We start from the raw sequence: 26,783 nt of genomic DNA, 5'->3' as shown, positions 1-26,783 counted from the left end.
ACAAGTTCAGATCCCCACTGGGGTGTAACCAGGTCAAAAATCTACTTATTTGCTAGGAGAAGAAAGTGAGTTGCATTTTATGACACACAAAAATAATGCTTGTGGATTTTTCTTTGTTTTGCTTTTCTTGAAGCTGTCCTTATTGCATCACATATTTTAGCCTGAAGACTTTTACAGTTAGTATCACCTGTGACAAGTTGGTGGTAAACAAGTAAACAGAAAAGATATGTATTCTTTTCCTCTTGAAAATGGTGGGAGGTTCACTTGTATTAAAGAATTAATCCAAATGTAAACAATTTGTGTAACCTGTTTAATATTTTATCACTACATAATTAACAAGCTGAATACTACTTACAGAGAGCTCACACATGTATTCCACTAGCTGCATAGTAGATTTTTATGGAAATGAGTTTTACTTCTTATTCTGTGTTGTATTATATATGTAAGAAAGAATCTAAATTATTTTGATGTAAAACAACTCTAAGATTGCCCTGTGTCAATTGTTATGCAAGACAGAAGATAGAGTATAAGTTTTCTCATGCTAGAAATTGAAAATGGGAAGCCTTTAATAATTTTTTCAATGTTCAACCTTGAAATAGTTAAACTTGCCTATTGCTAACCAAGACAAATATTATTTGGGTTTTATCTTGTCTATTTAAATAACTCAGTGGCAACATTTTGACATGATAATACTATAAAATGACTTTATTGATTCCATGTGTTTGGAATCAGATTGGTTCTGTCAGGTAGCAATTGTTCAGTGACTTGAAAAAAAGTGGTTAAAATATTAATCTAATGTTATCTTGTCATGGCAGCTCTACCTACTTGTGGAACAAAATGTAGAGAGAACAAATTGTTAGTGAGTGAGCGAGTGTCTCCTTTCTATGCTGAAAGCATTTGGTTTTGGGGAATACTAGATTAACAAAGAACTCCAATTTTTTTGAAATATTATTTAGACACTAATTTCTCCTACAGCTTGTTTAAGATACATAAAATGCATCCCAAGTGAAGACAGATAATAAATTTATGTACCAGATCTGCTTCTTGGAGCAAGCTAATAAGCTTCTCAGATGGCAATATGCTAAAAACTAAAATATAACATTTTTTGTGTGATTTGAAAAACATACAAAAAGATTAAGTAAACAGAAAGGGGTCTGAAATAACTGCTACAGGTAACGGGTTCGTGCCTCTACCGCAATTCTGCTAAAGTGAGGGGATGGCTTCTTCAGCTAGTGGTATTCAGAAGCCCCTTCTTAGTATCTGAAAGTAAGTAATTTCTCTCAAATAATTATTGGCCAACTTTGGAATGAACTTGAGGAAATAAGTTTCTTCCCTCTGTTCTCCTAATGTGAAGGTCCCACCAGTGTTGCAGTGCTGTCTAAGCAAGTGTTGACTTGTAGTTTGTTTCTTGAATGAGGAGGTGTGAAAGGAAATAGTTTCTAGGTCTTGAAGGATTGCTTTTATTAAAAGAGAGTACTGGATCTTCAAATATTAGTCTAGTTAGAGTGGCTTTGTTTAATCTGGTTAACTAGCTTTTTTCTGCCAAAAAGTTGTAAAATTTAGCCAGTGTAAGGCAGATGGTATGTAGCCACATTCAAGACCTGTCCACATTTTTATAGGAGCAATAAGAGTCAAGAAATTATAATTTAGTACCTCCATGACTGAAATCTGCCTGACAGGAACAAACACTCTTAAAAGAAGTGAAAACACTTTCAGTTTGTAATACAGAGAATATCTTATTCTCTTTATTTTTTGTGGAGTCTAGTGATCTGATAGATTTGATTTTCTAATTCAGCTCGTGATCATAAATATCTGCACAAAAAAAGAACAGTTAGATTAGGTAAAAAAGGAAGTCAAGGCATGTTACTAAAATAAAAATCCAAAAGAAATAAACCCACCAAAAATCTACAAGTCTGAAAGTCTGCGTAGTAATAAACTTTTTCATGTTTTTCTTGTTTGCTAGTAAAGTAAATACTTTTACTCAAAATCATAATTTTTAAATGCGGACAGGGTTTTGCTAACCATGAGGCATGTAGCAAAATACTAAATGTGAGAACTCCTTTTAAAACTAACTTTTTTTCTCATTTTTAGTATAGCAGCAAATGAAGAGCAGATTCTGCAAACCCATCCTCATATTCCTAGGGATTATTCACATAAGGAAGAATTTTGAGATCTGGAACTAGTTTTGAAGTGCATTTAAGTTTATTAGTGTGAGCATCTCACGTTATGTAAAAAGGGTTTGGGGTTGTTTTGACAGCAAATCCAGTGCTTATGGGTAATAATTTTTTTTGCCATCTTGAAATTTATCACTGTTTTACCTTCCCGATGCTTCTTTGTTAGAAACAGTTGTTCCCGTGGAAAAAGTACAGCCACCAACCAACACCCCCCCCCCCCAGCTCTTGCAGGAATACTTACAATTCAGCCAATCTTTCAGATATTCAGAAGTGACAATGAATCAAAGAAAACTCAATAGATCCATTACTGTTGAGGCCCAAAGTCTTATTTTAGCTAAGGCCAAAATGCTACTGCTCATATAGAATTTCCTGTCAATTTCAATTTCTTTTGCCACTTTGAATAAATGATGGATATTTTAAAACTAATTGCGCTTAGCTCTAAAAGTGAAGCATGAGGTCAGAGCACACAGTACCGCAGGAAGTGTTCTGCTACCCAAAATAAAGTTTTAAGTGAAGCATTTTCAGCTTCTTGTTTTTCTGGACGGTTTCCAGTTTGTTATTTTTTTTTTTTTTTTTTAAACAAGAACACCTTTCTCTGGAGTGCAGCTGAGCTTTTGGAAGCAGTTTTTGAGTGGGAGAAGGAAGAGTTAAGTTTAAACCCTTTATAGTTTGCTTAACTTTTCATTTATTAAATAACGTTCCTCAGCAGGTCTGTGCTGCATCTTGAGACAAAGCAGTGAAATCACTGTGTTTATGCCTAAAGTTCAAGTTTACTTTGCTGTAGCTTTCTGGAAGGGTGTGACATGAAAAGCTTGTGGTTGGGGCCACATGGTTCATGCTGGACTGTGTTTTTGTGAATGGAGGCAGAACTCCAGTTCTGACTGCTTGTCTTGAGGAATTGCTTCGGAGATCAGCTGTCTCATTCACTGGCAGAAAGAATGACTCATACATCTTCTGCCTTGTTTGGCTCCAGGTCATTGTTACAGTGGATAGAGCTGGTTTTAATTAAATATTAACTCCTTTTGTCCTGGATGCTTGTTAATGGGAACTTTTTGTGTACTTGCGATGAAAGCAAGCTAACAGGCCCAAGTTCTAAACTTTTTTTTCCCTCCAAATTGCTTTCCCTTTGCAAAATGAACCGTCAGTTCAGCCTTTCAAAGAGTGTTTAAAGCTTTAAAAACTACAAACAAGCATTAAGTATTTTTGTGCTGTGAATGTTTGCATATCTCAGTAGGTAGTGAAACTGTAAAACCTAAACTGATAACATCTTCAAGATCGTCATTTAAATTTCTGCATGCTTTTCAAATCCTCTTGAGACATTATAGCTATAGTCAGAAGGAAAAAAAAACTTTTGGTAATATTCTAGGCTGAGTTGGATAGCTTATGCTGCAGATGTTGTCTGCTTCAGGAGTCTGAGGCTTGATGGCTCTGAATGTGGAATGAACTCATGTAGCTGCTTCTGCTATAAGCAGTAAAAGCCACATGCTTAATATCCTTCAAAACCTTTTATCAGTCTTTTGGAATATACTTGCCTTCTCAGACCCCCATAATTAAGTAGCTCAAGGAAATGTTCTCATTCAGATAGGTGATCATTTCAGATATCTTTTTTCAATTTCCCTCTGAATGGCAAAGTAAAAAAAAAAGTTTTGCTGATTTCTGCATTGTGACTTGTGTATGTTAACAGAAGCTTTTATGGTGGCCTTGCTAAGTTGCAGTATTTATGAATAAAAGAGGAAATGAATGGCCATGTATATAAATGTGTAGACAGTTGTGATGCTGCAAGTTACATTTTCCGTTCAGACATTCATGTTGAGGTGTCTTTACCTGCCTATTTAATTTGCTGCAAAATCTACCTGTGATTATCCAAAATCCAGGTACAAAAGCCCTCCTCTGCCTGAGCGATGGGATGGTGTATCCCAGTGATGCAGCATCTCACAGCGAGATGCTGGTGGAAGGAGTCTGTATGACGATGAGTGCTTGCATTTCAGCAGTATGAGCATATGCAATTTCAGTTTTGCTTCTTTAGGAATAATATCAGATTAAGTGAAAGAAATAAGTACTCATTTCCACCCGTTAGCAGGTCCTTTTAATTTCTCCATATAGGCTTATGGGCTCATTTCTAAGGTACTGATGCTACTAAATTTGCATTCCAGTTGGAAATGCATGTTCCTAGTTTGAATGTTTTGGTTGCTGTTATTTGTTATGTTTATATTTGGTAGGGTTTTAAATACTCTTTAACTTGCATTGTTCCTTTCTCTACAGAGGCTTTTAAGGCTATGTTAATATTGCATTTAAAGTAAATTTTGACAGCATAGTCTCCACCTGTTTCTAGAGTGCCGATAAAATGATGTGCTCCATCTCTATTAAATATGCCTTCATAAATTTTGGGGGTCCATGAAAAAAGTACATTATTCTTGTTTACTCCATAAACAAGAGCAAATCAGTGGTAATGGCAGTAATGTAGTAGTTTCTATGACAGTTCAACCAGATATATTTTATTTTTTTGAGAAAAAAAAGGACCTTACTTACTGATATATACATAAATCTCTACAACAGATTTTTTTCTGGACTAAGTCAAATTAAACTGATAAAACCAGAATGAAGCACTGGTGAAGCTGTCCAGTGCACAGAGGATGCTCTCTGGAAAGTTATATGAGATTTCTATCCCTGTTCTGCAGCCACTAAATGTAGCTTCTTTATTTAAACAGAAGGCAGTTTTGTTTTCTTTGAGGCTTTTAAAGATATCCTAGATTCACAAATTTATATCTATATATCTCTCTACATATACATGTATATATGAAATGCAGGTGCATGTTAAAAAATTAATTCTGCTAGTCTTCCTGCTGCATTTGAAAATGATGTGTGGCTTAAGAAAAATGTGTGGGATGTGTCTTCTGTAAACAAGTTACTTAATTCAATTACTTTAACTCTGAATGTACTCACAGATGCTTCAAAAACAAGTGGACTTATTAGAAATCTTAGGTACTAACTTCTAGTAGAAGATCTTGATTTCATAATCAGATATTTCTGTGACAATCAAATAGTTAGCATTTTTGTAAGGAAAATGCCAAACATTCACGTGTAGTCAATTGCATGAAATGTCAGAAATTGTGGAGTGTGAGTATTTGGGCTCATTCTGTCCCTGAGTTCTTTCTTTGTAAAACTTGCATGGTTTCTCTAGAAGAAAGAGAAATTGAACACATCAAAATACTGGGTATATTTGGGTTGGTAGTGTTTTATACAACTTCAAACTTTGAGGAGCCAATATGTCCTCAGAGGTACTGGTTTATTATAAAAGGATGAGTTACTGTCAGGTTTGATTTTGTTCAGTTTTTTTTTAAATTAGAAACCTGAACAACAAAGCAACAGTAGCCATGCTTTTTTTTTCAAAGTAAGGCTAATTACACTTAGTGTATTTATCTCACACTTCTTTTCAAATCTGTATTTGCAAATTTCCAAGGTCATTTGTTTTTAAGGGGTATTTGCTGCAATTAAGACAGTAGGATTTTATTTTAAAACCCAGAGCAAATAGTTTTTCAGTATTATGAGCCTGATTCTGAACTCTTTACCCAGGAAAAAAACTTCCAGTTAAGTCATTAGAAATATTTCCTGAGTAAAGGAGTGGAGATCTGGTCCATGAAGAGCACTGTAATGCACATTCAAAATAATTGTGAGTAATTTTAATTAAATATATATTTTTAATTCAAACAAATTATATAAAAACTAGTAGAAATTGCACATATATAATGGGGACTATGCATTTCCTATACTAGAAAATGTTCTGAAGGGCACGAAAGTCACATTTTATCAATTAATGTATTTGAGAACATTTGATAATCACAGTTTCGATAAAAGATTATATAAGCAGCATTTACCTTTCCAATCTTATTGGGTAACCAGATCATGGCAGATGTTAACTTTTAATTAAGATTGTATGAATTATTTGCTTGTGTTTGGACAAGAACTGTGGAAAGTATTTTTAAACGGGAATTTTACGCAGCTTTGCTGCGGTGATTCCAGTTAGTGTGGATGCTGAGGAAAAGATGACAAAGTTAAGAGAAGATAAGCGGGATCTCTCTTGGTGTACCAGAAACAGTCATGCTCCGAGGACGCCGCTTCTGTGTAATGTTCTGCCGTTATTTGAATGTATTCATCTATAATAAACGTTTAGTGCTATTTCAGCTTAAATGGTTTAAATGAGTTTACCACACAGTTTGAGAGATGGATAATGTCTTAGATATACAACGAAAAGGAAATGTGGTACCAGAGGAGCAAAATTATCTATCAGCAGACCGTGAAATGATTGTATTTAATAGCTCAGGTTTGTGATGGCAGTTTCCTAAAAGCAAAGACGATCTTACAAAAGGCAAATGGATGTTAATCGTGATTTTTGTTTTAAGTAAATCTTTTTTGATGTCTGAAATGTTGTCTTTGAACCAGGAATTCTGTGGTCTGGTAAAATAGTTCTTTTTGAATATTTAAAATAATAACAGAAAATCCCTACTGTGTTGGCTGACTGCCATGAACAATTGGAATCACTTTTAAGTAAGCCCAAGGTGTGGTAGTTTCAGGTTAAAGAAGCATTGGTGTTAATCAGTGGGATTTGGTTTTATGTGGACTTGATGTGCAGATATTTTGAAAATAAGCACTGATGAGTTTTACCAGTGGCTTGGTGGGTCCAGATCCTGGTACAGGGAGTGAGGCAGGGCCAGTGAGTCCCCACATCCTCCCATTCACATTGTTCTGTGCCAGGACTTCTCTGGACTCACGCTGCACCACACAGCTTCACCCCAGGGCTTATCTGATATTAAAATGATGCGCTTGCCTGATTTTCATACCCAACAATGAAGAAACAAAAAATCATAATTTTAAATTTGACTGTGCTTTAAATTAAGCACAAGAGTCTTTATTTATGCTTTAATAGCTTATTTTAATTCTTGGTTTTTGTTTGTTTTGTTTTTGTTTTCCTTTCTTCAGCTCAGGTACCTGACAATGATGAGCAGTTTGTGCCAGACTATCAGGCTGAAAGTTGTAAGTATACTACAAATCATCACTTTCTTGAAATATACATATTTGTATGTTTATATCTGCATCTTCATACTTGTTATTTATTTTGTCATCTGCGGTCATGTGATAGCTCCTTTTGCTGATCAATGACATCAGTGTGATGAGTAGATAAAGCAAGTGGCATTTTGATGTGCAGCCAAAAGAACTTCTTTGGGCTGAAGGTATAACCTTTAGCATGGGGCCCTTCCCTATCATTTCCACCCACAGCCCCAGGGAAGCACGGAAAAACTTAGGTTGTGGAGGTGGAAGGAGTTTCTTTGTCTGTAGAGTGTGCAGAGGAGCTTTTTAGCCGGTACAGATCAGATACTGTGGGACGGAGGATGCCTCTCTGCTGAGCAGAAGTCAGGCTGCTCGACACATTTTGTGTATGAACAAATAAATAAAATTCTCCATGTAATCAGTCAAATACAGCCACAGCTGAAGCATTCTAAATTTGTCTTAGCATGTGGCATTTTCTTGCTCAAACAATATTTTCCTTTGAGTTAATCGGTGAAAACAGGAGTTATGTTAAGCTGGGTTCTTTGCATTGTTTTCTACTTACTTAACAAGAGTCTAAACTTATTTTTATCAGCCTGTACTCCTCAAGTCTTGCCTTTACGTATTAAAATGCTCCTATTCAGTTAAATGCTGGCTCCATTTTGCTGTACCTGATGTTCTGTGGTATTGGGTGATTGCAAGGGCATAGCATGAGAAACGTCTGACAGTCACAGGCTTCTTGGAGCTTCTTTTTGTAGTTCTGTTCTTCATGGCAAGGCTTCTCCCCATCATCAGAGATCTGTTCTAAAAAGTGTCTGCTGATTGTAGCAAAACACATGGTAGCTTTTCCATTTTGCTAAATAACTTAAATAGTTTATCCTATTGGAGTGAATTACTGCAGTTCACTAAACCAGATAGCTGTTAAACACGGCATTCATATACTGAAATATTAAGATTAATATAGAGAGATTAGGAAGAATTGCATTTAAATTGTCTTTAAACCAAAAAAAAAAAAAATCACACTTACTGAATTTTCCTATAAATCTTTCAGATTATTTTTTCCAGTTATTAAGTAGCTGTTTTAAGAAGAATTCATTGAGAGTATTCATAACAGCATTTTGTGAGGCAAAAAAACCCCCACACTTTTTTTTTTAATCCCCTGGAATTGTTGCTGTGCAGGATAGTATCCCTGCACAGCCACAATTTAAATTAGTTTTTCTCTCAAAGTTCCTGTACATATGCTAACCAACAATCGTGGTCACTTTTAAACTTTGAAAATTGCCTTTTATAAGAGAGGTGTCTTTTTTTTTTTACCTCTGTCTTCAAAGACCTTTTTTTTTAAATTAAATTATAATACAAAAGAGAGAACAATCTATACATTGAAAATCTGATATGTTACTTTACATATGGAACTGTGTCCAAATATAGTCATTCATGCATATGCCTTTGTGTAAGAGTACAAAGTTCAACTGGGGCTTCTATTAACCCACAATTATCGTTACACAACAAGTCAATGATTCTTGGAAAATAATTTGTGGACTATGAAAAGCCCTATTGAAGCTGGCCACTGCTTTTGGTGATAAAGAAATTTTCCTAATATGGCTATTTTATTAATGCTGTTGTGTTTCAAAGTTCCTTAGCCACAGCTTACACAGTATTATCACAGGAACATTTATTTCTTCATTTCAGTTGGTTTCTTTATCTTAAGTAAAGGTCAGGAGAGCTTCCTGGAGAGTTACTCTGGCAAAGGTTATGGAGTTTCAGACATATACTTGGATATAATGTACGTAGCTGTGGGCTCTGCAAAACAGGAACGGAGATCAACATAACCAAAGCCATGGGGAAATTACTGCTGCAGAAGTAGCACAATTGTGACTGTTTTCTCTAGATCCAAGCCTGCCTTCAAACTCCATTATAATGACTTGCTCTATATAGTCTATAACTCTGCAGTACTGAGCCCATTACTGGCAGCAGTCTGGCAGAAGCGCTTGATTTCCTTTTTTAAAAATCTACTTAAATTTATTTTATTTTATTTATTTTTATTTTTATGTGGGAGAGAATGGACAAGCTGTCATAGATTTATTGTTTAATACATTTAATTGAGGCAAAAATGAAGAAGGACACAAGTGTATACCGATGAAGGGGGTCACAGCCACATGAGTTAAGGCATCTAAACTAAACTGTGCTTTGCTACAGAAATTTCATTTATGGAGCTGGATACAGATAGGGGTGTGTATAAGTGTGTAAAGAAAACTGAAGTGTTCCAGTAAAACAGGTACAATCTGCAGTCCAGCTAGAAAAAATAATGACATTTTGTTTATAGCTTCATTGCTTGAGAAAGGGGCTTTCAATTTAACAGCACAGATTTGTCTCGGCTTTAAAGTTGTGATGTTAAATTGAAACATTAAAAGGAGACTTAAGAAGCTTCAGTAACAGTGGCAGTTTTGGAAGAGTGGGGTTAAAATTTTCTTGCCTAGAAATCACCAGCTTGGTGATCTGAAGAAATCAGCTCTTGAAACAAGACGTGGAAGATAGTGGAGGAGCTGCTATGCCAAGATCATGTGCTGTGTCCTAGCACTGAGCAGGATTAAATGCCCCTTGAAGTGCTATGGCTTTTGCCTTTATTTTCTGTAATAATGATTTTAACTAGTGAAACTGCACTGGTATTAGTAACTAGGGGAAACATTTAGTTTAGATTAGATATACAGTCCACTTTGTCCACTCAGGGATTTAACTTCAAAGCTAGCTTGGGACCATGAATATTTCAATTATGACTTGCTATTAAACTTCAATCAGTTTTTGAAAAGCAAACATAATATGTGTATTTATAGTTAGGTGTGGGCTTTAGATATTATGGGTGAGATCAACAGCCAGCATAACTTCATGTGGTATTATTGACGTTATTGGAATTATGCACATTTCTATTTGCTAAGGATCCAGCATGTCAAGCTTTAAGCTGTTTAAAAGTAAAATTTGTTTTGTTACTCCTTTATGTCTTCTGGAAAGAGGCCCTTCCTACCATAAGAATCTTAGTAATTCTTATTTACTGCACTTTCAAACCTTAATTTTTGTCATCATAGTCCCATCTTCTCTTACTCTTTTATTAAATATTTTTAACTTAGCATATCTATCACAAAGAACCTTTTTGTAATTTTATTTAGAGTGAGTGGAATTTAGAGTAGATAACAACTAGCTTGTTTGGCTGAAATTTGAAAAACAAAATGCAGTTTGGTTTCTTGTACCTTTCTACTTTCTTTGAGCACTGAAATTCTTGAGTTCTAAGAGGCAACAATGTGTATAAAAAAGGTTTTTTTTGTTTGAAATTATACTGGAAAAATATTGAATTGCATATTAAATATGTCATTTTCTTAGTTTTTCAATTTCATTCTCACAAGACATAAAAGTTCCACAGAAAGAGTGAGGAATCTTCTACAGGCTTTTTCCCAAAAATTCTGTTTTAGGCAGGTTGGTTTTGTCTCTTTCTGAATCTGCTTCTATAATGCGGGTCACTTGTTTGCTGAACATTCAAGTAACTTCCTAATGACTATTCTTTAACAATAACATGAAAAGTTGTGTAAAGCAAAGATGTAAAAATCTGTTTGCTCTAAAAAGGTGAATGTTTTGGTGTGCTTTTTAATCAACATACTTCATGTGACACTTTTTCCTAATTCTTATCCAATTCATAAAACCTAATTAAGCTGGTTTTCCCTCCATGTAGAGTCAGTATTCACATTTGGAGAAGGGTGACCTGTGTTAACTTCCTCAGATAAGGTTTCCTATTGTTTCAAGTCCATTTTCATATACTGAGGAGGAGCCAGATCCTGAACTGGTTGTAATCAGTGGCAAGGTTTTCAGATACCGTAGAACAGCAAGGACTTGCCACTCCAGGAGCAAAAATGAATAAAGTGTTGAGTTTGCTCGAAGTCAATAGCTGTTGAGGTGAAGATTACTTGCTCCCATTGTTTGGATGGTTTCTGTGACAGACACAAGAGGAAGTAGGTAGGATTTGCTGATGTTTAAAAGATGTAGTTGACAAAGAAAACTTGGTATTGTCAACAAAACACTGAATTGTAACGCGACCTTGGTACAGTTGGTTATGAATGGGGATTACTCGGCACCAAACTTGATTGCCTGGTGTCCTAATAGTATAATCATGGTTTATTTTGTTTTAGTAATATGTATTTGCATGGATCTACTTTTTCAGAGTTTTCTTTTTTTTTTTCTTTTGCCCTGAAGTGTTAGTTATGTATTTAAAATTAATGATAAATTCTAGATTTTGGCTTTTATTTGCTACGGAGTTTTAGTTAATGAGGATTTGTCTTGTGCTTCACCTTCTTGATCAGTTTCCTTCCTTCTTGTTTATTTTGTTCCTGTATTGTTTCTGAGATCATCACAGCCTTACCTTACCACTGCCAAGGGGTAAATGTTAGTGTTAGACCACATCTGTTGACAGTAAATGGGAAGGGCTGGCTGTAAAAATCCATGCTTCTCCACGTCTGATTAAATTTTAAGATAGGAAAAAATACTTTTTTTAGCAGTGATTTTGTCACTGATCTTTTATGACCTTTATTCTTTCTCTTACCTCTTTTTTTGTTCCTCCAGGTTTAGTAAAGGGGCGCTTTCAATGTAGATGCCAGGAATCTTAAATTATTCAGGGATGTGCTTTTTAGATGCTCTGCTTCCATCTTTAAAAGCCTGTTAAAGAGAGATTCTTTACATAGGCTTCAGGTAGCTGTATTCTTCTGTCATTTTAACTGATGGTGTAGGATATTCCAAATGCAGTTTAAATGAGAAAAAGCTTTAATATTTATTTATATATTTGCAGCATACAAAGGAATTATTTTTTTACATTACCATATTAAAAAATGCTTCTTTTGGTTTATTTTCTTTCTGTTTCTTTTTGTGATTTAAATTTCAAAAGTGAATTTCAGAATTAGAAGAGCATTTTCTGCTTGCTTTAGTATGGCAAGAGCTGGTGAGAAATTGACAGAGGTTAATTTTCCCTTCTTTTGACATATTTTGGAGAAGAAACCCCACACAATAAAAGTAGAAAACACCAGAATACTAGGTGTATTGAATAGAATACAGTGTACAGAATACAGTGACAGGTCTACTGAAGTCAAAATGAGGTATATTTACTGGAATTAGTTTTGGTTTTCATGCAGAATAGTTTAATTTTGCAGCTTCTAGAAGAGATTTTTGTGGACTAAAAAAAAATGTCATTTTTTAATGTGATGATTCACTTCATAGGCAGCTGGTAGTCATGTCTTGGTAGTGCACAATGTTCTAGAAATTACAGTTGGTAGCGTTTTGGTTGTGGCAAGTTGCACACACCAGCATCTTTTCAGAGTTTCTTTTTTGAGATTTATTTTATTTTATTTTATTATGCCTTTATTTAGAGTCTGTGTGTCTGGAATAACCTTTTCTTTGAGTGTAGCTCTGCCAGTGTGGTGCTACAGCAGGCAGTCTGACAAATATCCTGCAAGGTGGTGCTACTTATTCCTGGTGCTGAGCTATTCCCTGGTAGGGCTTTTGCTGCAGCTGTGTTTTGTTTCTTGCCACTTGTCTTGAAACTACTTCCTTCCATAGGTCAGATGTTGTCAAATAGAGAGACATTTGCTTACTTCTTTTAGTCCATGCCCGACTGTGATGGATTCTTTCTTAAGGGCTGTGAGAGTCGGGGCTCTGCGGTTTGTTCCTGCCTTTAGCTTTGCATGACCTTGGGCATGTTGCTTAACATCTTTGTTTCTGGTTTGAAGTAGGTACAGAAATGCATGTATCACTCTGCTGTGAGATACACAGCTTTCCTAATGATCACTTATCTGGAGATCTCAAAAGCATTTTACAAAGACAGTCCAGTGCAATTGCTGTTGTAAGAGCTGGAGAGGTCAGCCTGAGGAGTCGATGCTGACCACCTTATCTCCCTTCATAGTTGCCTTAGATAGCCTTGCTTCTTTCATTGTATCCCTGAGCACTTGTTTCCTTTGTTTAAAGCGACTGAAACTGTTACCACCTGTTAACTTTCTTTTTCTTTTCCTATTTTTTTTTCCTTAATTCACATTCAAAAGAAATTAGGATTTGGTGTCTTTCAGAAAACTCATTTTGTAGCTCATTGATGGGCATTAGCCTGTGCTAATAAGGGTTTTGGTTTTCTTCTTTTTCCTCTAGAAGGTTTTTGGAAATATTTAAATCTACCATATAGTTGTGACCATAATTGCAAGATTTGATTATTGAAAAAGTTTTACCATGAGGGAGAGTGTCGACCGTAATGCCTTTAATTTGTGATCTTAATAGTAGAGAATTTGTGGGCTTGCTTTGATTTTAATAAGCAATTTCTGTTTATTTGCTTATCTGCTTGTATTTTTATACTAAATTTCCAGCTTTGAAGGTGCAAAGATTGGAGATTCTCTAGGATTGCAGTACTGGTAATGTCTCACAGATTATGTAAATACTTGTGGTGGTAGTAGCCCTGTGAAACAAATTAGAAGACCCCCATCAAGAACATAGCTTTTGATTTTTAAAACTTCTAAAGCGGAAGCTTTCTTTCAGAGTGCCCAGCAGGCTGTGATGTGAATTTTATTGCTAATGGAAAGGTACCTCTGGGCATCCACAGAGACAGCAGACACCTCATGCAGACCGGTTTAACTGCCCAGCACCAATCTGAAGCTGATGGTCTCCAGCAGTGTGGGGCATGGGGGAGCCCAGGCAGCTGGACAGGGCTCTTCCTGTGGGGCTTTGTGCCCCTGTCTGCCCACTGCCCTTCCACTGCCATGTCCCTGCTCATCCGAGCTGAGTTAGTTTCCTTTCCTTAGAGCCCCGTCCTTGTTTGCTGCTTTATTGCAGATAAAAGGCTTGGGTTGCATGTGAAGGTTATCAGCTAATGAATAAACTTCAGTCATCCTGTCCTGTGATAAATCTGTCTCCTAGATCAAAGATGAAGCATGTAGACCTTTTTCCTTTCAAATGGTAATTTCTTAAGGCTGTCAGGTCACTTCCTAACGGCTGTTTACATGAAAACAAAAACATTAAACATATTTTATTCAAAATGTTGAATTCTCAGATTTGAAAAAACCTTCTATTTCCTCTCTGAGGGAGCCTCCCCTCCTTCCTTCTGTGGAGGTCTCGTCTGTGGAAATACAAGTGATCCTCACATTGTAACTTGTGGTCACGGCAGTATTTTCTTAACACTGCCATTATTTCTGTTACAAACCAGATAGTTGTTAATTTCATCAGGAGTATGTGTATGTATTAGAAATTTTTTTCACTTCCAGTTGTATTAAAATGTGCATAAACTTCTTTTAGCTGTATTTTCACACTGAAACCAAGCAAGGCAGACTGAAGGGTCTTTGTGATTCTATTTTGATACAAAACCCTTACTCTCCTAAAGCTCCTTTCCATGCAGTGTTTTTGCAAAATGAGTTTTGTATTTCAAGAGCAGTGTAAATACTGATTTGAAAATCTATAAGCTCTGGAATGGTCTAAAATAAGGAGGCAGTCTGCAAGCTGAGTTCATCCACTTCTATATATCACATATGTTTCTTTACAAAAAATGTGTTTGCAGTCTGTATAATTTTTTTATCTTTTTATTTCTGCTTGCTGCCTCAGCAACTGGAGATAGAAATCAGGCTCTCCTACAGAGTGCTGTGAAGTTTTCAAGGGATATACCAGTTAAAAAAAGGAGGAGAGAGTGAAACTCCTCAAGATGTCAGTTAAGCACTGACATGCTTAACACACATTTGTGTCATGTAGGACAGAGGTAGTCCTCTGTAAGCTTACAGGAAAAATAGCCCTTGTTTCAGGTTCTAAGTCCTTTTGTTTTGGTGCATTTCAGTACTAGGAAGTAGTTACAGTGAAGCCATTTATAAGCTGATAAATATGCAAAAATGATTATATTTATTAATTCTTTTGAAATTTAGAAGTCATCAGTGGTTTTTTTTTTTTAGGAATGGTCTAAACCTAGTTTAAACTTGTAAATGGAAAACTGATTATTTTATCAAGGCTTGTCTTTTCCCTGAGAAGGACTCTTTTCTTTTCCTTTCACTTATTCTTCATTCTCTTTGTCTTCAATACATTACTCTTACCAGTTCCTGGATTCTAGTATGACCTTGATGAGGTGAATGGAGAAGTGAACTGTCTTGGTAAAGGATATCTTAATTCTTACATATCTATTTCTTCTGTAAGCTGAGGATTATGCATGTTAGAAAAGAGTGAATCATTAGCAGCTTTATTTCTGGTTGTCTTTTTTCCTGTGGCTGTTTATGAACTTATTCAGCAAATGTGGTTGCCAGTAAGTTAATGTAGTGAAATATTTTCTAGCAGTGACATTTACTGCCGAGTCCTGCAGTCACCGAATAGGAAGGTTACTGACTGGCCAGGTTTTTGTCTTTGAATTTATATATTATGAGTCGTCATCAAGGACATTTGAAAAATTACATGTGCAAAAACAATTCCCAGTCTTGCTAATTTGATCCTCTTTGCTCAAAGGTTGTTTCCTTTCTGCTTATAATGTATACCTAGAAAAGATAAACAGTTTAATTCTTTTTTAATACTCTGTCTTCATGCTGTAACTGAATGCAATGTTTCCTTACTAACAATCTGTTAAAAAATTTCACATGGCCAAAGCAATACGAGAAATGAAAACAGCAAGGACTTTTTAAAGTGTCAGTATTCTGTAAAGACAAAAAGTTTCAAGCATTTTGCATTAGAATTTGGGAGCTGGATTAATACAAGTCTATATAGTCAGTGTGTGTGTGTGAATATATGTATATGTATACATGCATACAGGAAATACAACATGTAATTGTCAGTCTAACTGATTATATGTACTTGTAAAATAATCATAAAACTTTAGGAATGCTTGGCTTCAGAAAGCATCAGCAAGTGTATTAGTAATGTATGTTCAGCGAGTCTCACATACATTAGGAATGCTTTAAGTAGCAGCAGAAGCCTTAAATATCTGTGCTGAGCACGAGCACCTGGTTGCAGGTGGTCACACTTCCACTGGCTCCAGAAAGAGCACTTTGCTAAGAGTCTTTGAAAATCGGCCTACTTAAATATAGTCTTGACTTTATGTTCCCAGACGTAACCACTTCTGACAATGGCTTCTTTGTTTCCCTGTTGAATCAGTGATAAAAATTGTGAGCTGAATTTTACTGTTGACTTATTTCAGTGGCCTGCACCTTTTCCACTGGAGACTGCAGGTTTTGCAGTAGTGAAGTAGAGAATTTGATTTCAGCCTTGCTTGAATGATTTGTAAAAGCGATCTGTTAGAGTTATTACTGGTGAACATTTGTGAAAATTGAACATTGAAGCATGGAGGACACGTGTATTTAGAGTGGTGACAGTCCCTTTCTCCACATGAAGTAAACAAATATCCCATTAGCTACCCTGACTTAGTGTTGTTTTATGAATATATACTTATTGTTAAAGGCAAAATTGAATTAAAAATAATCTCAAAACACAGTTTTGTTCAGTTTTAGTGCCTAACATTGAGAGCCGCTAAAATAAAAACAAATTGTAAATAATCTTTTAAATTAGCTCTTTAATTCATGCTAGAGAGCACTCAGTGTGGAGTCCATTTCATTATTTGTTGTTTTCTCTTACTTTTGCATATACTTGAGTAGCTATCTGACAGGCATGATTATCCTTAAGGATAATCTTTTATTAGGATGCTCTTGTATTATGAGGACATTCCTGTTTTTATAGGGACACAAACTGACACATTGGTTATGGGTCTCTAAGGGTAGGCTCCTGAGGCTGAGCTACTTCAAACTAGAATCAACCTTCTGACACTGGTTGTTTGGATTATGGCAGAACCAGCAATTAAATCCAGTTGCTTTCACATTTTGTCCTGCTGCAAGAACAAGATTGGTGGCCCTCTCATTTATAGATGGCTGTTAGCTCTTTGCATGAATACATCAGAAAAGAACAACAAAGATAATAATTATATTGATGTAACTTGAAACTTTTCCGTAAGAGGCGAAATGAGGCAGAATCAGTTCTGTTTGTTTTCTGCTGTGGGCATCTTTCCTAAATATCAAGGTGATGATACCTTAAAAACAATAAATAGAAAATAAAAATTGTTCATTGTAGAGTTTATTGTTATGTTTGGTAAAAATGCTTGTTATAGTTTCCAGAGTTTTCTTCATAATTTTGTTTCTATAAAACTATTTAAATCCAGACCTGAAATGTCAAACTGCATAGTTACCTGAAGTGGAAAGTGTGCATGTGTGTGTATGTGTAAAATGCTGGTATATTATTGGATATTTTAGTAATGGAAACTACGCAATGCTTAGCCATTACCTCTCACAATTTAAATTAAATTTTGAAAATTGCTGCAAATGGAGATCCTGTCCTCAGAAAAGCACACAGATCCTGATATAGTGGCCAGCTCTTCTCTTTGCATTTAACTTTATTGATAATTCCCAGGTAGGAATACAATTTAAGTTTTCTCCCAGGCTTGATTTTACATTAAGAACTTCCTCTTTAGCAGAAGCTCTAAAGGTGGATTGCCTCTTTTTGCACCGTGCCTGGGAGTCTTTGAAGCCAGATACATTATCAGTAACGGTAGGAAAAAATGCCCCGATCTCCTCCCTGGATTTTAACAAAGCAAATGCAGGTGAAGAGCAGCCCTGTTTCTCTGTGGAGGTAGCAGATGCAATGTAGAGGGATTAAAAATTCTTCGGAATTTTTTTTCCCTCCCTATAATCATCTTCAGCTATCCACGTGTTTTAGTTCAATTGCTACAGAACCCAGCTGGTTTAATTTTATTAGGTTACCGCTTCCTCCTCCAGAGAGCCCTAAGCCTCTGTTTATTTTGGGGGCAGGGAGAACTCTTAGTCCTGCCTCACCTGCTCTCCTCAGACATCAAAGTGAGCCAGTTCACTCCTCCTAGCTTAATCCTTCCCTTCTCCCTCCCACCAATGTTCTGCAAATTTCCTTGTATTCTTCCCAGTAATCCAGTGCCCCTGGTATTTGTCAGCAGGTTCACTCTTACCCTGGAGGTACTTGCTAGGAGGCAGAGACCCTCTGGCAGCACTTTCCACTCGACTGCCTGCAGCTGTGAGTCTCCTACAGCTGGACAGGTAAATTGTCTGGAAAGGAAGGAGAGCACTGCAGGAAGGGGACATAAATCGGAATAAAACAGTGCCTGTGACAGCATTTCTGTGGGATTGCTTCTTTTGGAGGTTGAGAAACTGTGTTGGTAACTGCAGCTCCTGCTGCCTGAAAATACTTTCCAGACAATTCTTAATGGGAAAGTGAAAATCTTTTGGGGATAGAGGCAAAGAGGGATCAACTAACCACAATTGTGCCAAAATGTTCCATGCTTGAGGGTAGAAGAGTAGAGACAGTTTTCTAATACTGTATGGCAGTTCAGCCAGGTAGCAGCTGCCCAAATACACTGTCAGTTTGTGACAAAGGACCTATAGTGCCTTACCTAGGTATTTACTAGAAGCCTCTAGAAAAGTTTGCCTTGGAATTGCTCTACATTTGCATTTTAGCGAGTAGGTTATCTTTTATTGATATTTTCTGAAACTTACTCCCCCTACTCCTCAGCCCAGTGGCTTACCCTTTTGGGTGGGCTTCTGTTATACTGAATATACTCAGTGAATATACTATGAAATTTTTGACTGACATGGTCCTTTGACATGAGAAGTGAAGTGGCTACAAATATCTGAATTATCTCAGTGGTGCCTTTAGGACTCCCAGTGTCAGAAGGCTGCAGGTGTACCCTCAGTAACTAATGAGTATTTCAGAAATTGCATCTCCACAGATAAGCAAATCAGGGATATCTTGCACTAAAAGTGAGGATTTTAGAAGTGAACCAATTATTAAGCAGAATGCGTACAACCTCTAATATTGTGCTTCCTCTCCCACACTAACTGGGAACCCCTCCACCTCTCAGGGGAGGCTACATCTGTCATGGCAAGAGGGTCTTGGGTTAGCTGCCCAGAAATAGCTATACTGGCAGAATTTTTTAGTGTCTTAGCACACAAGCTGTAGAAAATTCCAGTTAAAGAATGACACTTGCTTTCCTTTGTGAAGAAGGTCCTAGAAGAATTTCTTTGCTGAACAGGGGCAGGACTATAATGTTTAATTGTCAAGATGTCCTGCAGGGAAATGGCATATGCCTGCATTTTCGTGATGTTTCGTTGGTCACCTTTTCCCTGGGTATAAATGCCCTTGTACAAATCTGCCTGATGGATACTGATGCAGACTTGGTGCCCTATAGTTGCAGTGAACTCTTCTCTGTTTTCTAATTCAACACTTTTTTTGGCCTCAGGTGCTAATCTCAAAGACTTCATGTTAATGCCAGATCATAGTCAGGATAGGGAAAATTATGTTGAATATAGAGAATTATCATAATCTAGAGATGAACAGGTGATTCAATTAATTTAGAATTGAGTTTCATCGATGCATTCCTTTTGTCTTTTAGTCATTAATCTGTAATGCTTTTTGCTTAAAAAATTAGGAAACAAAAAACCCTGACTCCAAAGCAAGAGCAAGTTATTTTAGCAAACAGTGCTGGCTAAGATGGATCCATTACTGTAGATCTTAATGTCCAGAATTTTCCAATATCAATTGTAGGAAAATGGGCTGTTATTTTCCATCTTGCAACTCCTTGTTTGTAAACAAAAATAAATTCCAGCTTTTGCTGCAGTTTGTTTTCACCTACTTGCTACTTTTTCCTAAGTCAAATTCAAAATAATTTTTTTTTTCTATTCTCATACCATGTCATCTGAGAACATTCCATGTAGGCTTTGAGGAAAAAATCCCACAATTTTGGGCTGTCTTTTATTCTTTACCTTCCCCCCACATCCTTTCCCACCCCCTAAGGATTGTGAAGGCTATACTATTGCATAGCGTTCATGCGATTCAAGTAGACCATTAATTGACATGTACAATATTGTAGGCTTTAGTTTGGAAGAGAAAAATAAGAAGAGAAAATAAGCAATTTGTTTCATTTTGCAGCATGAGTTCTAACTGTTATTAAAGTGCATTTGTAGTTGCATATTTTCCAGTAAAGGTGACAGATTACTTCAAAGCTGGTATTTTCTTTTTGTTAAACAAGGTTCTCAAATAGATCCATCTTGCCCACGTATTCTATTCTTGCCAGTTGGCTTTGAAAGCTGGTGCTTGGGCTCATCGTTCAGAACTAGCTTCCAAAAAATGAGGTCCCATGCTGTTTCTATCTTTTGAGCTGGTGGGAGCTGGAAGGATCTGATCTGAAGCCAAGGCGAAGACTGAATTGATGGAATCATATATAACGGCTTTGCCAAGTGCTGCCCAGTGATGAAGTCCCACTTTCTGGGAAAGAGCACTGAGACAAGGGGTGGCAGAGCATTCTCTGTGTTAAGGGCTGTCCAGAGATTTTCTTTTCTGGACTTAGAGCCAGGTTACTACATAAGAAAGAACTAGCTTTTTATTGAATGCTTTTTCACACATTTACAAGTTGCTACTTTCTTCTGCATGCTGCTTACCCATTTTCTCCCCAGTTATACATATCCATTTGAAGAGGAAAAAATCTTTCTGCTCTTTATTACAGTATTACACATATTTTGGCCATATGTAATGTATCATTGCAGAGGCATGCTTGCATGTTCAGTATGCTTACTTTCATTTGACTCTGTGTGCACACAGCAATACCCAAACACACATGCAGACTGTTTCAGGTGAGCGGTCACTACTTGGTGAGTCTAGATGGAGCCCAGCTCTCTTTAGGTCTAAATTCTAGATCTTGAAGGTGTTCTAGTTTTCTAGATGCAACTGTAAAATGGAGAATAATATCAAGATCATGTATTTCTTCAAAAAGATACTTGACAAGAATGCATAGATTCCTCCCATCCCCACCCTCCCTTCTCTTGCTAGCAGCAAAGGAAGGTAGTGAAATTTGTAAGGTAGTGAAAGTTCAGGTCTCTTGTCTATGTTCAGCTTTTCTATAAACTGCCAGAAGAGTCTCTGAAACCACAGTGATGATGCATATCTGTGTGTCGGATATCCAATTTGTCACCAACTTCTTCCAATATCTGGCAGAGAGCAGGACCTAAATGAAATCCAGTTGACTGGAGCTCAGCTAAGATCTGATAGAGGTGACTTTGATAGATAAATGGTTGAAGAACCTGGTGGAGTCTGTGTAGATGTAATCTCTTCAGCCACTTTTAAATCAGTCCACAGCCTTCAAGTCTTGCTCATTTCTGCAGCTCTTGCAGTGGTCAGAAACAAAACGTTTTTTTGCAAGAGATTACCTAGGGTGAAAACAACTGCAGATCTTGCCTCAGTCGTCCATGCTTGCAGTCACTTCTGTCTTCAGCTGTAGCAATTGTAGGTATTTATAGGCTTTTTATTCAAAATCTTTGGGAACAGTTTAGAGGGCAATTCTTGATTACCAGCCTTTACTGTCCCAGCTCTCTTCATCTGTCACCTCTCCTACATGATATTTTTATTTCAGGTTCTGTTAGTATACGAGGCTGCATACCTCATCCAGCTGCAGCACAATAACCTCTGGAGTATGAATGAATGGTCAGCTATGTCGAGTGCCTGCTTCTGATGACTCCTGAGCATCTCAAAGTTACCAGTAACACTTCTCATCAAAATATACAGTACAATGAACTTGAAAGAGCACACTGCTTTGGCATCCTGATGTCTTTAATCTGATTCTTATTGTTGAAATTCAGAGTGCAGCTGTCTACAAAGCTCTAAAGCTCAAATCATAATCATCTAGAAATAAATAATCAATACATGCCTTCCAAAATGCAGAAGGCTGTTTTTTCATGAGTTGAATGCACACTTTTGAAACCTCTTTGGAAAATATATATAAAGCCTGGCACTCCCACCTATAGAGAAGGTATTTAGTTTCATAGCTCATTCTTAAGGTAAGCAAATACCTATACTGAATGTATGATTCAAATGTTAAGGTGACTGTAACAAAAATAAGGCATTTTTAGGACTTGTGAACACACAGTGTTGTGCTTGGATTTTTTAAAAATGTTTTCTGATAAGAGCAGCTAGGTCACTACTATCACCTAAGACATAACTAGCATTTTATGCTCTTTGATGAACTGTTCAATAAACTGTTTAAAAGCAGCTTTTTTTTTTTTTACTAATGCCTACCTGTTGTACTTATAGCATAAATAATTTGTTTGAATCATCAGGTGAGTGCTGTTAAGTTATAGTGAGCGAGGAAAATGGCAAAAACATGAATTAGGGTCCCTGTCCTTAAGTGTATTTCAGTTTGCATTTTGATAGCAGTTTAGAAATGTTATCGCCTGTTTTGTCACAGACATAATTCACATCTTTCTTCAGGCACTGTAAACAAGAGAAATGGTTTAATGGCTCCATAAAAGGCACTCTGTGCTGATAGCTGAGATTAGACCCTTTAGTAATGGATTTTTGTGTGTTGGGGGAAGGGGAGGGCTTGGCAGAAGTAAATGTACTGGAAAAGAATCTTGGAGAGACTCTGATGTATCTGAAGTGCCTGCTGCATTGCTGTATGTATCGAGAGAGAGATTTAGAGTGTGACACTGTTGCCTTTATCAGTACAGGGGCCTTTCCTTCTTGCATTTGAAATTTTACCAAGTATTATCTTGGTTCACCTCAGTCAGTTTAGTACCTGGAATTGTAGTGGTATCAACTTAAGTATTTTTATGTCTTCTGTCTTTTCATCTTGCTGTTGAATCAAGTCCCCTATATTCAAGTATGTTCAAGAAATCTCTCAAAACTTACATTGCATATTAACCATTTTGCCTTAATTGATGATAAAAATCAGTGAGTTTATTTACAGAATTGTGTTTAGAGAATGATTTGAGAGCATAAATTTGAAAAACAGCTCAGAAACAGCGTGTTTAGGCCATGACTTACTGTTACTTTCTTTTCAGGTACTCAAAGTCCTCAAACATAATACATGTGAATATAGTATTAATTAGGTGACATCAGAGTTCACTATCAGGAGCAAGTGTGGTACAAAATCAACTGCTGTCAATTGATTTTATACCATATAGTAAATGTTCTTGACCCACAAGTGTGGATAGGGCATCTTTGTCTCTTTGGTCAGTAGTGTAAGCATTGCCTGCCATTAGCCAACATCACTGAATTACCAGTTATATTTCATGGCTTTTTAAAGTATGTTTAAAACCATTCTTTCTCAGAAATCAGATTTTATCATGTGTTCTGGGCAGGAATCTGAAGTTTGAAAGTTAAAATGTTACTTTTTGTTCAAAGGAGAAATGACTTGCCATTTCATATAACATATTCCTAATTTCTTCTTCATCTTGAATAGTCATCTCTTGAACTGAAAAATATTTTAAGCCATTGCTTAATGCTGTGTATTTCAGGGCTTTCTCAAAAGAAGTAGATTCTGTTCTGTTTGTACAGAGGTGGTACACTTCCTGTTTCTCAGGCTAGAAAGTGTACGTATCAGACTCCTCTGAGACAAACCAATTCCTCCTTTGACTTCAGAGTTCTTGATAAAATTGTTCTTCATTTGAGAGGTGTGGTTCTTCATTCTTTGGGTGTTATTATGAACAAAATGTTCAGGGATTAGGCTGTTGACAGATAGCAAAGTAGAACAGCACTTCTGAAGGATGGATGGCAGGTTTCACCCCATGCTTTTGCATGTTACATGTGAGCTTACTTTGTGGTGAAATCATTATGGCTTTGTATAAAATCTAGTTCTGTACAGCAGCACATTATGTATAATATGCAAGCCCTTTTACTCTGCAGATATAAATAGACATGTTTATGCACAGAGAATATGCATACAGTAATTTATTATACCTTCATCAGTTTGCTACAAATGGCAGCAGTCATGCTTGCCTTATATCTGTGTGTTGGCTTTGGAGATGCTCCAGACAGGGTCTGTGGGGCAAGGGTCTGTTTCTGATACCGATAAGCCTGACTTTGGGTGGTAGTTGAGATGAGGTGTTGAAGCCATCCATCTAAATACACGTTGTAAGATTGTTTGCCTTTCAAGTTCGGAGGTAGTTATCTGTAAGTAATCACTCGGGATGAAATCTTGGCCCTTGGTCACTGTTTAATAAGACCATTATTAAGGCAGAGAGCCCCTTACTTTAATAGGGTTGAGACTCTTGTTCTGGGGTTAAGTAAAATGAATTTACCATCAGGAAGAAAGAAGTGGTAAGGAGATGGTTGTTTAAAATGTCATTTTGTTAATATGAATGTGTTGGTAGCTGGTATGCTGCACTAAAATTAGATTGTATAAATAAGCAACCCTGCTCTCCTCAAAAGAAAGAAAATTGAGAACATAATATAAAATCCAGTTCAGCAAAAGAGTGTATGTTTAAATTCTCTTTTAATAGGTGCACTATAGAATGAGTGTCACACTAAAATCAGAAGTGATGGGCAGAGGGTTTCAGTGATGGTATGAAAACTTCTTGAATGTTTGAAATTGTATTGTTAAAATAAGTCTGTCATCTTCAGCCACACTTAAGACATGTCCTGAAAGGGCAAGTAGCCTTCAAGAAAGGCCCCCAAAAAGCAGTAAGTATTTTTATCAGCCTATCTTTTTTCCTTTCTACCTCTAAAAGTGGAGTTACAGATAAAGCTTAGCATGGTGACTGTGTCAGGGGACTGCCCGAGGAAGGCTTTAAATTTTACAGCTACATTATCTTTCTGGCTGTAGTTAAGATAAAGATCTAATATAAAATCACTTTGGTCTGTAATGCTTTCTCTAAATGAAGTGAAGGTGTTAACCTACTTGATTTGATACACTTTACCCTAGCTTATAAAGCTGGTAGGAAGGTGAGGTAAACTTTAATTAAAACTACAGCACAGATGCCTTCTAGCAGTGTGCCCTGTACCTTGCTAGGACTGTACAGTAAGCAAAATAAAATGTACCTCGCAGTTGAGGCAGCAGGCTGGAGCCGTGTTCAGTGAAAGTAATTTAATTAGTGTTGATCATGACTCCAGATGATGGTGATTTGATAAGGAATAATTTAGTACTTAACAGCCTTTTACATGCACCAACTCCATGTGGGAAGGTAAAGCAAATTGCACAAAATGAATGTGCTGCTTTCACTTGTGCTTGTGCCAGTGAGCTGGAAAACTGCCTGTTAGCAGACGTTCAGGCTCTCAGCGCTGTGATGAAATACCCAGCCAGTTCTCCGCACAGGGCTGTAGTGTGGGAGTCTCTGTACTCCCGTTATTTAAAAATAAATAAGGGAAGTAATTTTTCATAACAGATTAACTCCAAGGAAGTAGCAAAGTAAAAAAAAAAAAAAAAAAAAAAAATAGAGCAGCATGTGGCCTTTGTGCAAATATGTGATACTGGCTTTAAAAAAGTGTCTTGTTGCAGTTGTGTTTTAATTTTTTGATTCAAGTTAAAGAGATTGCCTACCTTAGCTTTGGAGCCAGCATCCCAGAGTTGCGGGGCCCATCGTATACATTAAATGTATATGCATGCATTATTTGACCAGACATACAAAGGAGAGTCAGCAGTAAAAGTTCACTAGAAGCATCCTGAAACAAACTACTGGATATCAGCCTGCTTTGTGATTGCTTTGGAAAACTGACTGAGCTGCATTTTGCCATGTTATTAAGTCTGAGAATCATTTTTCAAGAAGTCTATGTGGGCTTTTTTTTAGTGCAAGTTCAAACAGTTTTATTCAGGAAGAATTCTTTTCTTCTTGTGATGTTCACATTTTCCATCTCTGTTTCCTAAGTTGCTGTGCTGTGCATATGCATTTCTATATATTTTATTGTCTGCTTCTCCTTTCTAATCTTTCCACATAACTGGTATTGTCCACAAAATATAATAGCTGAATAGAAGTTTTCTGCTAACTCTTGTGAGTTTTGTGAAAATACGTGTCAGAATAGTGTTATGTTGCAGATGACTCAACTGAAAGGCAGTAGTAGAAGCTGTCATGTAATAGGGTATGAGAGGATCTATTTGTGAAAGAGTTCTCTGAACATTGCCTAACCATGAGAAAACCCAATGCAAAAGCCTGGAATCCAGACCTTACTCACAGATGCCAGAGTTTAGTGGTTCTGATGCTCACTTCTTAGCATTTCATTTATCTCCCCACTGAACCCTGGCATGTGTATGCAGATTCATTAGTATCAGAAGATATGTAGTCTAACAAATCTTCTTTCCCAAGTTCAGGTGCAAGAGAAGGCGTAAGATGCTACTTGATGGTATTCAATGATAGCCTGGCTTTTTGCTGAGATTCCCTAACAGGAACTGCTGCATGTACGTGGATTTTTATGGAGATACAAGTGTCTATGTCAGGCTGGAATGTGATGTTCATACTATGGTGTTTTGGTGACAACATCAAAGTGATAAAATTATCTCTGAATTCTAGGCATCTTGGAGTTCAAAAATGCATTAACAACCTCATTTTATTTAAAACTTGAAAGGTGTGTTTTCAAGCTGTTACATACCTGTCTTTTAGTCCTTTGTCCTTCTAGCCACTTACTTAGGTCTGTCAGTGTCAGGTGAACTTTGAATTTTCTTCTGCTTTAATTTTGGTTAAGATTGGATATGAAATAAGGAAAGTTCTCTGGTGTAAACTAATTTGCTTGTTAACCTTGATTTTACTTTTGGCCTTTCCC

At 36.7% G+C, this 26,783-nt stretch overlaps 1 protein-coding gene across 6 annotated transcripts in view; it reads left to right on the top strand.

The window, feature by feature from the left end:
• ETV1 (ETS variant transcription factor 1) overlaps positions 1 to 26,783 on the top strand; it is a 66,354-nt gene that overhangs the window by 6,703 nt on the left and 32,868 nt on the right. For 5 of the 6 annotated variants that reach the window (XM_071429102.1, XM_071429103.1, XM_071429101.1 and 2 more), the window contains one exon: positions 7,152 to 7,205. In XM_071429102.1, the coding sequence (XP_071285203.1) occupies positions 7,152 to 7,205 (54 nt within the window). Of the gene's footprint in view, positions 1 to 5,795; positions 5,845 to 7,151; positions 7,206 to 26,783 lie in introns of those variants that run through there. The other variant, XM_071429106.1, reaches the window with a different exon arrangement.

Source organism: Agelaius tricolor, unplaced genomic scaffold, assembly GCF_023055355.1.
Source record: "Agelaius tricolor isolate 1412-34295 unplaced genomic scaffold, bAgeTri1.0.p SCAF_6, whole genome shotgun sequence".
In the NCBI taxonomy this organism is placed as follows: Eukaryota; Metazoa; Chordata; class Aves; order Passeriformes; family Icteridae; genus Agelaius; species Agelaius tricolor.
Note: the sequence above shows the minus strand (reverse complement) of the source record. Positions and strands in the feature narration are given on the sequence as shown.